The 15926-nt window shown below is 46.4% G+C and overlaps 1 protein-coding gene across 1 annotated transcript in view; it reads right to left on the bottom strand.

The window, feature by feature from the left end:
• The window catches only part of LOC133359658 (proline-rich protein 12-like), a 55067-nt gene extending 48949 nt beyond the window's left edge, over positions 1-6118 (bottom strand). The window contains exon 1 of the mRNA XM_061578141.1: positions 1905-6118. Coding sequence (XP_061434125.1) covers positions 1905-3702 — 1798 coding nt within the window. The 5' untranslated portion in view covers positions 3703-6118. The remainder of the gene's footprint in view (positions 1-1904) is intronic.
• Between the last annotated feature and the right edge of the window lie 9808 nt (positions 6119-15926).

The following is a 15926-nucleotide window of genomic DNA, read 5'->3' as shown; positions in this document are numbered from 1 at the left end:
GGTAGGCATAGAGTGGGAGTAGGGGTAGAGTGGTAGAGGTAGAGTGGTATGGGTAGAGTGGTAGGGGTAGAGTGGCAGGGGTAGAGTGGCAGGGGTAGAGTGGTAGGGGTAGAGTGGTAGGGGTAGAGTGGTAGGGGTAGATTGGTAGGCATAGAGTGGTAGGCATAGAGTGGTAGGCATAGAGTGGTAGGCATAGAGTGGGAGTAGGGGTAGAGTGGTAGAGGTATAGTGGTATGGGTAGAGTGGTAGGGGTAGAGTGGTAGGGGTAGAGTGGTAGGTGTAGAGTGGTAGGGGTAGAGTGGTAGGGGTAGAGTGGTAGGGGTAGAGTGGTAGGGGTAGAGTGGTAGGGGTAGAGTGGTAGGGGTAGAGTGGTAGGGGTAGAGTGGTAGGGGTAGAGTGGTAGGGGTAGAGTGGTAGGGGTAGAGTGGTAGTGGTAGGGGTAGAGTGGTAGGGGTAGAGTGGTACGGGTAGAGTGGTAGGGGTAGGGTGGTAAGCATAGAGTGGTAGGCATAGAGTGGTAGGCATAGAGTGGTAGTAGGGGTAGAGTGGTAGGGGTAGAGTGGTAGGGGTAGAGTGGTAGGGGTAGAGTGGTAGGGGTAGAGTGGTAGGGGTAGAGTGGTACGGGTAGAGTGGTAGGGGTAGAGTGGTAGGCATAGAGTGGTAGGCATAGAGTGGTAGGCATAGAGTGGTAGGCATAGAGTGGGAGTAGGGGTAGAGTGGTAGAGGTAGAGTGGTATGGGTAGAGTGGTAGGGGTAGAGTGGTAGGGGTAGAGTGGTAGGTGTAGAGTGGTAGGGGTAGAGTGGTAGGGGTAGAGTGGTAGGGGTAGAGTGGTAGGGGTAGAGTGGTAGGGGTAGAGTGGTACGGGTAGAGTGGTAGGGGTAGAGTGGTAGGGGAAGAGTGGTAGGGGTAGAGTGCTAGGGGTAGAGTGGTAGGGGTAGAGTGGTAGTGGTAGGGGTAGAGTGGTAGGGGTAGAGTGGTACGGGTAGAGTGGTACGGGTAGAGTGGTAGGGGTAGGGTGGTAAGCATAGAGTGGTAGGCATAGAGTGGTAGGCATAGAGTGGTAGTAGGGGTAGAGTGGTATGGGTAGAGTGGTATGGATAGAGTGGTAGGGGTAGAGTGGTAGGGGTAGAGTGGTAGGGGTAGAGTAGTAGGGGTAGAGTGGTAGAGGTAGAGTGGTAGGGGTAGAGTGGCAGGGGTAGAGTGGTAGGGGTAGAGTGGTACGGGTAGAGTGGTAGGGGTAGAGTGGTAGGGGTAGAGTGGTAGGGGTAGAGTGGTAGGGGTAGACTGGTAGAGGTAGAGTGGTAGGGGTAGAGTGGTAGGGGTAGAGTGGTAGGGTAGAGTGGTAGGGGTAGAGTGGTAGGAGTAGAGTAGTACGGGTAGAGTGGTAGGGGTAGAGTGATAGGCATAGAGTGGTAGGCATAGAGTGGTAGGCATAGAGTGGGAGTAGGGGTAGAGTGGTAGAGGTAGAGTGGTATGGGTAGAGTGGTAGGGGTAGAGTGCCAGGGGTAGAGTGGTAGGGGTAGAGTGGTAAGGGTAGAGTGGTAGGGGTAGAGTGGTAGGGGAAGAGTGGTAGGGGTAGAGTGGTAGGGGTAGAGTGGTAGGGGTAGACTGGTCAGGGTAGAGTAGTAGGAGTAAACTGGTAGGGGTGGAGTGGTAGGGGTAGAGTGGTAGGAGTAAACTGGTAGGGGTAAACTGGTAGGGGTAGAGTGGTAGGGGTAGAGTGATAGGGGTATATGTCAGTGTAGTTTGATGGATAGTCATATTTACATGGGTAGTGATACCGGTCGAGGTAGGGGTAGTGGTAGGGTATTAGTAATGTTTGTGGTAATGTTAAGGGTATAGGGAGAGTTGGTATGAGTGTGTGGCTCTGTTACAGCTCTAGGTCCACTCAGACCGAACTCACCTTTCGGACTCCTCCGTTTCCGTACCCGATCATCTCCCGACTCCTCTTGCTCCTGCAGTAATCCCTCAGCGGAAGTCTTCCCTCCCACAGCAGGATACAGTGGCCGCCTGAGTCCCTTCAAGAGGCTCCGTGATGATTTGGCCAATCCCCTATGCTCCTCTGTCAATCCCTCAGAGGAGTTTGTTGCTCTCATGGCGTCTTCCGTTAATCCTGTCCTATTTTCTCTCGACCTCTTAATTTCCTTGAAAAAGTTCCGGAAAGGTATTCCCAATCCCACAGCCTCCTGTGGCAATCTCTCTGAGGAGTTCGTTAATCCGGCAGCATCTTCCATTAATCCTTTTGAAGAAGTGTTATCCGCACCCCTCCGTTCTTCCATTAATTCCGTCCTGTTTTCTCTCGAACTCTTAATTTCCTTGAAAAAGTTCCGGGAAGGTATTCTCAATTCCACAGCCTCGTGCGGTAATCTCTCTGAGGAGTTCGTTGATCCCAAAGCGTCTTCCTGTAATCCTTTCGAAGGAGAGTTGTCCGCACCTCTCCTCCATTCTACGGTTAATCCCATCCTCCTCCTCCACTCCCTCAATCGCGCAATCCCCTTAAAGAAGTTCCGCCAGGACGTTTCCAACACCACAGGTCCCTCCGCCAATCCTGCCGGGGAGTCCGTCAATCCGACCGCGCCTCCCGTCAGTCCTGCGGCAGAGTGGCCATCCACGCCCCGGTGCTCTCCCGTCAACCTCCTCCCCATTCCCTCAGGGGAGCCTTCGCCCCCCACTCGCGTCGTCGCTTGCCTCATCGCCGGTGGCGGCCCCGACCCTCCACCACGTGGCATGCCGGTGGGAGGGCTCCTCAAACTGGTGGTGGAAGGATTCACCCGGCCCATGAAGTCTCCAGATTCTCCGGAAACAGATGCTGAGGGCATTGGCCCTGCGGAACCGGTAGTGGCTGCCACCATCGGAGGAGGATCAGGAGATTTGCGCGAACCCCGTTGGGTTGATCTCTCATGTCTACTACCCCAAGTTCCCCTCCACGGTTTTCCGCCTGGCCTCCTCCTCGTCCTCCTCCTCCCCACTGTTGGTATCTTCGGGAACATCGCAGGCCCCCCCACGGGTCCATCGGGAAGTTCTGTGATGCCCTTCCGACGTTCGGTCCGCCGCGCCCCGAACTCTTCCTCTAATGGCCTGGGCACCCCTCGCAACCCCAGAAATTCTTGCGGAATCGTCCGGGGGGAGGTCCTTGGCCTCACCGACACTTTCTTCAATTGCCAGGGAGCTTCCTGCCATCCTCTAGCAGTGTCTCTATCTGTTAGTCCCTCAGGGTCCTCGCTTAGTCCGGTAGTAGAATAAGGAGATGATAATGATGATGAATGGTTCTCTAATCGTGTAGAGTTCCTTTCTAATATATTTCTCTTGTCTCTCAATCCCCTAGAGATCTCAAACCCCACAGACTCCTCTCTCAGTTCTAGGGGATCTTCTATGAACATCTTCGACTCCCCACTCGCTCTCAATTCCCTAGAGACCTCAGCAGACCCTTCTCCTGGTCCAATAGGGTTTTCTCTGAAACTCTTCGACTCCCCCTTCTCTCTTAATCCCCTAGCGATCTTCAGTCTCTTGGACTTCTCTCCCAGTCCCTCAGAGTTTTCTACACCCAGGGACTCTGCTACTCTCAGCCCAGCATCGGGGAGAGGAGGAGGGGACGAAGATTTGAGCCTGAATCTCAGACATTCCCCCTGGGCCGCTGTGGAGACGTGGGTGAGGAATACGGTGATTGTGACAAACATCATCATCACCCGGGGAGCATCCATGACTCGTTAGGGGCTCATGGGTGGTGAGCGAGTGGGTAAGTAGGTGCGTAGATGATTGGGTGAACTTGTGGGCGGGCGAGTGGGTTGTGTAGGTGGGTGAATGAGTGGCCGAGTGAGTAATTAAGTGAGCGACTATGTGCGCGATTGGGTGAATGTGTGAGTGGGTAAGTGTGTGAGTCGGTGAGTGAGTGGGCGATTGGATGAATGAGTGGGTTATTGGGTGAGTGGGTGAATGAGCTAGCTGGTGAGTATTTGAGTGAATTAGTAGGCAGGCGTATTAATAATTGAATATGTGAAAGAGTGATTGGGTGAAGGAGTGGTTGAATGAATGTATGGTTGTGTGAGTGAAGGAATGAATAGGAGAGTAGATGAGCAACTGAGGGAAGTGGGTGGGTGATTATACGTGTGCAGTGTTAACGAATATGCCCATGTGTGAGTGCACCCCTATGCTGGTGTGTACAGGTAAGTGGACACGTGACCTGGACCCTGTCCCTTGACTCCGCCCCACTCAACACAGCCGCCCCCATCTCAACCCCCTCCCCTCCCACCTCCCTCTTTTCGAAATCCGCTGAAGCTCATGCACGGCTAAGTAGATATCGACGGAATGAATGAACCCCGGGTCAGCCCATCGGCTGCATGAAAAACGGCCAAAGTTTGAGTGCGGAAACTCTAGTATAGACGAATATAAGGAGCGTTAGCCGTTATAGAAACGGTAGCATTGATGAGCAGCGCCAGCGAATGAATTGGATGTGAAGGCAATGGTAGTTTACACGGTAGTCTGGATAGGTAATGATCGTTAATACGGGAGGCTTGTCTTAGCAAAGCGAGATATACTAGTATTGCTAGTTAGTATGGTAAGTATGGTAGTTTATATGGTAGTTATGCTAGTTTGATAATAATAGTATTGATACGTTTACCAGTTTAAAAAGTATAGTGTTAATAAGTAATGCAAGTTAGGGTTGCTAGGGTGCCAGTAAAGTGGTAGTTATGCTCGTTAATACATACCAGATTTGATAGAAATAGGGGTCAGGCTTGCAGATGCTGGTAAATAGTTTAGGTTAATAGTGGTATTTAGTTACAGTGGTATTTAAAGTTGTAGTTACAGTGGTAGTGATAGTTACGTGGTAGTTTGCGATGTTTACACTGGTTATAGTGGTAGTGATGCTAACACCGGTTACACTGGTAGTTAGTGATAGTTAACACTGGTTAGTGGTAGTTTGTAGTAGTTATTGATAACATTGGTTATAGTGGAAGTTAATGATAGTTAGTGATGTTACCTTAACAGAGTATAGCTTATCCCATCCCGTATTGTTAAATGTTAAATAATATATTACAATTGATTAAAATTGCTAGTTATTGCTAACCTTGGTTAGAAATGCTAGTTAAAATATTTGCCATGATTATAAATCCTAGTAACTATGTTACCATTGATTTTCAACGCGAGTCGATATGTTAATCTTAATTGGTAATACTTGTTAATATATTATCGTCGATTAGTAAGTATAGTTAATGTTAGCTAGTTAATGTTAGTCTTGATATTATCTTTATATTAAATATCGCTAATCTCTCCTAACTCTATCCAAATTCTCCTTTAACGCTCCCACCTTTGCCTACACTATCTATAAACTCTCCCTAACATCTCTTTATCCCTCTCTAAACTTACTATCTCCATCAGCTCACTCTCTAAACTCTCCCTCGGCGCCATTAACTTTCTCTCGCTCTCTCTCTTTCCAACTCGATTTTAAGATTTTTATCGCTCGCTTAACTCTCCCTTAGCTCTCTCTCTCTCCCTTAGATCGCCTCCAGTGCAACTCCATCGCTAATTGCGCACCGCTGCGTTAATGATCAGTGGACTCAGAGAAGCCTCCGTGTCTCTGTTGTGTGTCTGTGTGTGTCTTTCAGTCTCCCTGTGTGTGTCTGTGTGTCTATCCGTATCTCTCTGCGTTCGTGTGTGTCTCTCTGTGTCTCTCAGTATCTGTGTGTGTGTCTATCCGTGTCTCTCTGTGTGTAAGTATATGCGTCTCTGTGTCTGTGTGTCTCTGTGTGTCTCTCCGTGTCTCCGAGTCTCTCTGTGTTTGTCTGTGTCTCTCAGTGTCTAGCTTTCTCTCTGTCTCTCAATTAATCTCTCTGTGTCTATGTACGAGATCTGATGCTCTATATCTCTGTGTGCGTGTCTCTGTGTCTCTCCATGAGTCTCTGAGCCTGTCTCCCCGATTATTTCTGTCGTTCTCTCTATCTGTCCCTCCTCTCGCTGTCTCTCTCTCTCTCTCAGAGTCCCTCTCTCTCGCAGTCTATCTCTGGATCTCTGAGTATCTCTCTGAGTCTCTCTGTGTGTCTCTCTCTGTCTCTCCCCGTCTCTCAAGAGTCTCTCTCTCTCAGTGTCTCTCAGAGTCTCTCTCTCTTCTCTCTGCGTCTCCGCGCCTCTCCCCGCAATGTTTTATGAAACACGTGCGGTGCCGAGTGGAGCGAGAGGGGGGCGGGCGGGGAGAGGGGGAGGGAGGGAGGGGAGGGGAGGGAGGGGTGGAGTGTTCGAGGTGGAGACGGAGAAAAAGGGGGAGGGGGTTAACGGAGAAAGGGTGGAGAGAGTTCAGGAGAGTTTAAGAGAGGGAGAGAGGAGAATCCATTTCGTTATCTGCGTCACAAAATTTCTGACTAGAGATGCGTGAAGAAAGAAGGGGAAGGAAGGAGTGAAACAGAGTGAGAGGGGCAGAGAGTGGGAAAGAAATAGGGGAAGAAAGGAGAGAGACAGAGAGGGCAGGGGGAGAGAATATGAGAGAGAGGGAGGAGAGAAAGAGAGAGGAAAGGAGAAGGGAGAGAGTAGAGAGGGGAAGAAAGGAGAGAGACAGATATAGGGGGCTGGGGGAGAAAGAGAGAGGGAGTGTGGAGGACAGAGAGGGGGGAGTGTGTGGAGAAAGAGAGAGTGAGAGAGAGAGAATATAGGGAGAGAGTTAGGGGAGAGCTAAGAGAGGGATGACAGTGGAGAGGGTTTTGGAGAGTACGAGAGCTCAGGGAAGAGTTTAGTTAGAAGGGAGAGAACAGGGCTCTGAACGGAGAGTTTTTTGCTCCAGTTAAGAGGCGAGGGAGAGCGTTAAGGGAGAGTTAGGAGAGAGATCCGAAAGATTACCGTTATAGGAGAGAGGGATGAGAGAGTTAGAAGAGAGTTAAGGGTTAGAAAAAAAACAATTAGAGTCATAGGAGAGAGAGAGTTAAGAGAGAGAGAGAGTTAAAGAGAGAGGTTAGACAAAAACAATTAGAATTATAGGAGAGAGAGTTAAGAGAGAGTTAAAGAGAGCGGTTAGACAAAAACAATTAGAATTATAGGGGAGAGAGTTAAGAGAGAGTTAAAGAGAGCGGTTAGACAAAAACAATTAGAACTATAGGGGAGAGAGTTAAGAGAGAGTTAAAGAGAGAGGTTAGACAAAAACAATTAGAATTATAGGAGAGAGAGTTAAGAGAGAGTTAAAGAGAGCGGTTAGACAAAAACAATTAGAACTATAGGGGAGAGAGTTAAGATAGAGTTAAAGAGAGCGGTTAGACAAAAACAATTAGAATTATAGGAGAGAGAGTTAAGAGAGAGTTAAAGAGAGAGGTTAGACAAAAACAATTAGAATTATAGGGGAGAGAGTTAAGAGAGAGTTAAAGAGAGCGGTTAGACAAAAACAATTAGAACTATAGGGGAGAGAGTTAAGAGAGAGTTAAAGAGAGAGGTTAGACAAAAACAATTAGAATTATAGGGGTGGTGGGGGTAGAGAGTTAGGAGAGACTTAAAGCGAGAGCTAAGGATAAAGGTGAGAGAGGTTAGTCAGGGTGGGGGGCGAGAGAGCGGGAGAAGTAAAAAAAAAGTAAGGGGGGTGAGTAAAGGGAGAGTTCAAAGGGAGAGCCTCACTCGCTGCGTCACGCAGTCAGGCAGGGAGGGGGGGGTGCGCGGGAGCGTGGACATGCACCGCGCATTAATAAGTTCCGCACGCGCAAGGCCCGCGAGTGCGAGCATGCACCCCGCGAAACTCCCCCGCCCTCCCCCACTGCGGGGGCCAATTTGATTATTTATTTAATTCTGCTTGTTTACTTCTTTCGAGCCAGAACGTGGACAGGGTGGCAGTGGTACCGTACACACTATACACTACACTATACACTGCACTATACACTACACTATTCACTACACTATTCACTACCCTATTCACTACACTATACACTGCACTATACACTGCACTATACACTACACTATACACTGCACTATACACTACACTATACACTACACTATCCACTGCACTATACACTACACTATACACTGCACTATACACTGCACTATACACAACACTATACACTGCACTATTCACTACACTATACACTACACTATACACTGCAATATTCACTACACTATTCACTACACTATACACTACACTATACACTGCACTATACACTACACTATACACTGCACTATACACTGCACAATTCACTACTCTACACTATACACTACTATACACTATTCTATACACTACAGTATATACTACTATATACTACACTTTACAATACCTGTCAACCCCTTATCAGTGCCTACCTTATTACAGATCGATTCAGACCTTATTGGTCACCCCGTGCCCTTATAGATCTCAACGTTGATCTTCCAAAGTCCCATCACAAGAGAGAAACACAAAATAGACATTTTCTTTTGCCTTTATTAAACGGCTGTACACCGTATGGACCTGAATACTCAATTTCCCTGTACAGGAATACGGGGTAAACTGTGTGGGTTGACACGTATGGATACGATAAAAGCGGACACTTAGCGGCGGGTGTGTCTTTGCCCACATCTATGGTGTCACGGAGCGTCCTTTAGGTGTTTGGGATCGCTGTAATTCAGCGGTCGGGAACCTATGGCTCGCGAGCCATATATGGCTCTTCTGGTGACGGCATATGGCTCCCAGACAATTTTGAGTTGAAAAAAAAATACAAAAATCAGTTTGGAACTGATTTTAAAATACTTGTGATATTGCTTAATAATACTGTGTCATTTTAAAGTATACAGAAATTAGTTTTGAAGATACATTTCACGGATCACGGGGCCTCAACGCCTGCATGAAGCTCAACCTCACCACGTACGAACCAGACTACAAGGCCATCAGCAAAACCATGCAGCACCAGAAGTCGCATTAAAAGTGATACATATTTAATGTATTATACGTTAAAAATACTATATGGCTCTCAATGCAATATATTTAGAAATATTTGGCTTTTATGGCTCTCCCAGTCAAAAAGGTTCCCGACCCCTGCTGTAATTGGTACCAGTTTAAGAGCAAGCAAGTCTTTAAACTTTAAAGTTACCTCTTTCTGAAAAAGAAAAATTGGTTGTACCCCTTTCTGGCATTAAAACAGCAGTTGTGTTAAGATGTTCAAACACCAAATAAAACACCTTTTTGCAAGGAATCAAGTAACTGCATTAACCACACACAGTACTTTGTGGTGAACAGGCAAACAAACATTGCTCTGATAATATATGGGCATTGTGTTTGGAAACTGATTTGCCAACACCAGCGACAGCAGCCTTCTTTTGGGCCTAGTCTCTCACGACCAGTGTCAGACCAGAGTTTCAAGTTTTCAAGTTTTCATTTATTAGGTATAGCCCTGTGAGCCATGCGGCTCTTGAGTCGGGCGCAACCGCAACAAACACAACATGAACAGAGAAAATCTTAACGCGACGACGCGCAACAGAAACATCCTGGATAAACCAGCAAATCTTCCAGAAAAAAAAGAACAACGCTAAAAGGCGAACAGCACAAGGACAATGCCACTATCAGATCATTTATAGCTTGGGTTGAGCAGCTTCAATATGGGACCTCTTTGCCAGGATCAAAGTATGAAAAATTAAGAATACGGTTTGCCCTTTCTGATTAACACGTAGCAGGCTTTGGCGACAAATATCATCCATAATACAGTTTTTTTTGGGTTAGATCGCGTAAATATATAAATGTGTCGTTAAACCCGCCACCATCCGACACAGCCAACTAGTAAGGTTTGTCACGTAAACAGAACGTGGCCAAATTCGTTACTAGTACAGCACTAGTGTATAGTGTAGTGTGTAGTTGTATAGTAGTGTAGTGCGTAGTGTACTATACTAGTACAGCACACCGGTGTGTTGGAGAGCCAAGCCACAAAATTTACAATCTGAGTACCGTAACGTTTTGCCAGTAATTGCAACCAGCTTCATCAGGCGACAGACAGATTTTCCGAGACGTCCGCTTGCTTTCCCTGTTTAAGAGCATGGCAAGTGGCAGGCGTCCTCTTGATTTCCTTGTCTTTGATTGGCTAAGGTGCCGTTTTTTTACGCCCATATATGGGCAAAGATGTGTCCGCAAAAATAGAGTTTTGTGTAAAACAAATTTCAGATAGCGCGCACCTCCATATACCCCGCATGCATTCATATATTTAATGTCGTTACCGCAGCTCAATTCCATCATATTAATACGAAGTTTACATTTGTAATACATTCCACTATCAATTGTTAACATTAAAATCATAACGTGCACAAAGAAAACAAACTAACCGGAAACGAGTGAACTTTAAACAGTAAATAAGTAACAAAAGTAAATCTCCAATACATAATTAACACATAACTGGTAGATAAGTAAGTACAGTTTTAGCACTGGTAGATCGCTCACTGCGCAGACAATAGTGGCACTACGGTAACGCCGTTGCCTCGCCCCAGCTGCCCCAACCCCCCCACCTCTCTCCCCCCAGCTCTCCCGTCGCCGGTAAACAGTGCGCGAACTTCAAACATTGTCGTTTAATTGTACAAACAATTAATTTAAAACGTGATAACACGTGCAATTTTAGTGTGAGTAGTTAATTCAGCAGTGCTTTAGTCAAAGGTAACTGTTGCATAGTGGATAGTCCTACCATGAAACAATTTAACGAGTTATGACATGTCATAAGTTTAAAATATTTTTGGGATGGCCCGTACCTCCATATACCCCGCAGGGTCTTGTTTTGTTTGTAAAAAATTAACCCGTAAAAACACTATAAATCCTTTATATGCGTGGCGGCTAGAGTCCTCTCGTCCTCTGGCTTGAGATGGCTGCCACCTATGGGTCAGATGATTGCCTGCCACCATTAAGCAATTGGTAATTAAATATAATTTCTTTTTTCCTAAAAAGTGTAAAATTTTGGAAAAAAATTTCACGAAAATAAATTGTCATGCACAACGAGTCTGTGTGCAAAATGTCAGCTCGATTGGATCACGGGAAATGGGTTAAAAAACGACCGAAAGATTTGCACGGTCGTAAGCGCGCAAACAAGCAAGTGAACTTAATATAAATGATTTAAAAAGTGGTCTACCCCGCGGGTTATATGCGGGAAAATACGGTAATTACTCGATCCATGGATCGATTGCAAATTAATCAACAGCGATTAACTATAGAATTACAATGAACCCGGTATTTTTTATGGTGATTCCAGCTTTACGTCCGTTTTTTATATTAACGGCGACCATTGCATTATATCCGTGTTTATATCAACCTTGATTCAACGAGTACATGCTAAAACAGTGCTGCTCTTCTCATGTCCGATTGTATATTCATATTGATTGTGAGTATACAAAATGGATATGGTTTTTTGCATAAAAAAACAGGTCGTTTGTCAATCTACTGCTGGATAAAGGCCTCAACTAACCATCTTCCCTCGAATTCACCATCAGTATCAGCCATGATCTCTCCACTGTTGGCTGAATGCCTCACTCCTCTAGCCTCCCCCCCCTCTAATTCACCATCAGTGTCATCAGCCAGCGTCTTTCCACTGCTACACTCCCCAGCTTTCACCCCCCCTCCTCCCTCTAATTCACCATCAGCAAAATCTGACACTCAGAATCAAGTTAAAGATGAAGTAGGACATCGGAATATACTGATGAAATGTAATAAAAGATCTTGACTTAAAGCTTTAGTAACTGCAGGAATTCATAAAATATTTTTTTATTTAATCATTTTTTTTCTATCTACGTGACTTTACCGAAAGACCCTAAGAGTATGTAATAAATGATCTGATAAATCGTTAAATTTAAGATGAAGTAGGACATTAGAATACACTGAATCGCGGCTATGATAAAATCCGACATTGGCACGTTGATTTATAGGTACAAATAAGTAATATTTAAAAATACTTTTTTTAAAAACACGCTTTAATGAAATGTACCGTACGAGTAATGCCAAAACTCCACAACTCCAGGAAGTGGCCCTGAAGCTTGCCATAACGTAAGGGGCCGTGGTGATTTACAGCCAACGTTAGTTGAGCGTGGACAATTAGACACAAGCCGAAACATAACATAAAAAAAGAATGTTAAAAAAACATTTTTTTTTATGATAGAATATAGTATTGTCATCAGTATGACATAAGTATACCAAGATTGCAGTCGATACCACATTGGAAAGTGGGTTAAAATTGAGTGACAAGATTTGAGGATACGACAACAGACAGAGTTAATAAAAAGCGTGTAAAAAGGAAATTTTTAAACGGCGATTTAACATAGCACTCTGCTCAACTATATGAACTAACTGCTATGAAAGGTTACTTAAAAATCGGACATCAATACCGTTGTTTTGTATCTGTGAACAGTGGACTTTAAGATAAAATCGTAAATTTTCAAGATGGCTGTCCGATCGACTGAGCGGAATCGATAACAATTAGTCTCGATTCACGATCCGCAACGACCATATATGTGCATAGACACGCTCCTTCGGCTAATGCCACGCCCAATTACTTCCATATATGGGGGGACGGCAAATCTCCGATTAGTGATTTCGTTGCGTGTACGATTTTGTCGAATTACAACGCCACCGTGGCTAGGAGATGATAACTACCTCGCCTGGGATGCAGGAGCCCGTGGGTTCGATCACGAACCCTGACGATGCCTGCTGTATATTGGGAGTTTTCGTCTCTTTCTCTCTCATCATCATCACAGCGGCTAGGAGATGATAACTACCTCGCCTGGGATGCAGGAGCCCGTGGGTTCGATCACGAACCCTGACGATGCCTGCTGCTGCTGTATATTTTGAATTTGCATATATTTCTCTTTCATCATGATCACGGTGCTAGGAGATGTTAAATACCTCGCCTGGGATGCAAGAGGACATGGGTTCGATCCCGGACCCTGACGATGCCTGCTGTATATTGGGAGCCTGCGTGTCTCTCTCCTAGCACTGTGATGCTCCTGCTGTTGTGGAGTGACTCATGCAGCTGCTATGGCTACAGGGTTTGGTGGTACATATTGTTAATGTCGTTTATTGTGAAATTGCGGTCACAGTTCCTATGATCACTGTTTCATTGCTTATGGATTTATTTTGGTGATTTCGAAACGTTTATTGGTTTGGCCATGTTTGTTTGTTGTAGTACGGAGTTAGAATGATGGCTTTAATCTAAGTTTTCTTGTGGTTGTTGTTGTTTGACTTGCATCCCACTGGGATATTTGCACAGCGTTGGTGTGCGGTGCTTTTTTCTGGAAGACTATGCAGTTTTTTCCTGGATTTTTCTGTTCGCGCATAGTCACTTTAATATGTTTTCTTGTTCATGTTTTTTGTTTGTTGCGGTTGCACCCGATTCAAGAGCCGAATGGCTCACAGGGCTTTACCAAATTAACGAAACTGAAATGAAACTGAAACTTTCTCCCCGTGGTCGCGTGGACTTACCTGGTAAATAAAAAAGTTTAGTTTTAGTATGGGTCTCGATGAGAATGAGTATCTATTGGTATTTACGGTTCTATATAAGTTTGTGGATTTCTGTGAGACTCCATGAGTATGGGTCTCTATCAGTCTATGTGGGTCTCTGTTCGTCAATAGCAGGGGTCGGCAACCAAAATAACAAGAAGAGCCATTTCTTTCCAATTCGGTACAAAATTCAGTATTTCAAGAGCCGCAATGCATCTGAGTACATACTGTACATACGTACATATTGTCAAGAAGCAGCCCGTAAAGAGCCGCATGCGGCTCCGGAGCCGTAGGTTGCCGACCCCTGGTCTATAGAAACGTGCTTTTAGAGTACTTGGCTGCTATACATTTCCACATGATGATACAAACCACTTCATTGAGATATCATTCGTGATAACCACGTCGCTACTGCAAGCAGAGCTACACAGCTCAGTGGTGCCTTACCTGGTATAAAAAACTATAAATAGGGTGGTACGTTAACATCTCCTCGGCACCGTGATGATGACGACGAGAGAGACACGCAAACTCCAGATATGTCGCAGCAGGCGTCAGGGTCGGGATCGAACCCACGGCCTCCTGCATATCAGGCGAGGTAGTCAACATCTCATAGGCACCGTGGCGTTTCCACATGTACCCCCCCCCACCCCCGCGTGTACCCCCGATTTGAGAACCACTGCTGTAGAGCGTAAATAAGCGAAGTGAAACGTTGGCAGCCAAAAGAGCCAGCATGCGACTCTGGAGCCGCAGGTTCACCGACCCTTGAAGAGGGATGGGATGCGTTGTCGTTTCTGGTGCTGCTGCTGCTACTCCTGCTGCTCTTGCTGCTACTCCTGCTGCTGCTACTCCTGCTGCTACTCCTGCTGTTGCTACTCCTGCTGCTACTGCTGCTGCTACTCCTGCTGCTGTTGCTGCTATTCCTGTTACTGCTACTCCTGCTGCTGCTACTCCTGTTGCTGCTACTCCTGCTGCTGCTGCTACTACTGCTGCTGCTACTCCTGCTGTTCCTACTCCTGCTGCTGCTACTCCTGCTGCTGCTGCTACTCCTGCTGCTGCTACTCGTGCTGCTGTTGCTGCTACTCCTGCTGCTGTTGCTGCTACTCCTGCTGCTGCTACTCCTGCTGCTGCTACTCCTGCTGCTGCTGCTACTACTGCTACTCCTGTTGCTGCTACTACTGCTGCTGCTACTACTGCTACTCCTGTTGCTGCTACTACTGCTGCTGCTACTACTGCTGCTACTACTGCTGCTGCTACTCCTGTTGCTGCTACTACTACTGCTGCTACTACTGCTGCTGCTACTCCTGCTGTTGCTACTCCTGCTGCTGATACTCCTGCTGCTGCTGCTCCTGCTGCTTCAGCATTTGGGTTGCGTGCGTGTGAGAGCCAACAGCAGTTCCACCGTGCGTGTGGGTGCATGGATCAGGGAGGGGAGGAAACGTGAACGGTGGCGAGGTGGATATTAACTACCTCGCCTCGTGTACAGGAGGTCGTGGGTTCGATTCTGATCCTGACGTCTGCTCTATGGTCGGAGTCTGCGTCTCTGTCTCTCTTCACGTGGCCGCGTGGGTTTTTTCGCTGTGTTCCTGCGGTTTTCCCCTCCACATTTAGAATCGACATCGCTACGCCTTTAGAGAATGTGACTGCCGCTCTAAATGTCCACGCGATGATGAGGATGGTATCAGCCCACTCCGTTGAGATGCTGTCATTTGTGATAGGCCAGGTCAGGGCTTCTGACAAAGGAGCTACACCTGGTACGAATAAAAATATTTAGTTATAATTTTTTGGTTTTCGTTTGCCTCCCCTCAACGGCGTAACATTTTTCCTTTTAAAAAGATTCCTGAAGCAGATCAGCAGCATTCGATAGAGAGCAGTCAGATTTGCGAGTGTGATTTGTAACTTACACCCCCTGTGTATCGAGAGTTCAATAATGTTTAATGTCCCGTTCTATTGAGGGACTACAAATATTACCGCTGTTGCTATTGTGTGCGTTGTCTGTGTATTGTGTGTGTGTAGTCTGTGTATTGTCTGTGTATTGTGTGTGTGTATTGTGTGTTGTCTGTGTATTGTGTGCGTGTTGTCTGTGTATTATGTGTTGTCTGTGTGTTGTGTCTGTATTCTGTGTGTGTGTTGTGTGTGTGTTGTGTGTGTTGTCTGTGTGTGTGTTGTGTGTGTGTTGTGTGTGTGTTGCTGTTGTAGCTCGCTCTGACCATGTGAAAAAAGCGTCATCGCTCATCGAATTCCTTCTCCCCCTGCAGTCTAAAGAAAGATGCTGACTCACAGGGTTAAAACGCGATATTCAGAACAGGGGGAGAGAATAAAGACTCCGGTGTTGTACTGTGGGGGAGCGTTGAGTCTATGGTGCAGTATTGAGTCAATGGGCAGTGTTGAGTCTATGGGCAGTGTTGAGTCAATGGGTAGTGATGAGTCTATGGGCAGCGTTGAGTCAATGGGCAGTGTTGAGTCTATGGGTAGTGATGAGTCTATGGGCAGCGTTGAGTCTATGGGCAGTGTTGAGTCTATGGGCAGTGTTAGTCTATG

This window comes from Lethenteron reissneri, chromosome 65 (genome assembly GCF_015708825.2).
Source record: "Lethenteron reissneri isolate LAM-NWPU_2019-01 chromosome 65, ASM1570882v1, whole genome shotgun sequence".
NCBI lineage: Eukaryota > Metazoa > Chordata > Hyperoartia > Petromyzontiformes > Petromyzontidae > Lethenteron > Lethenteron reissneri.
Note: the sequence above shows the minus strand (reverse complement) of the source record. Positions and strands in the feature narration are given on the sequence as shown.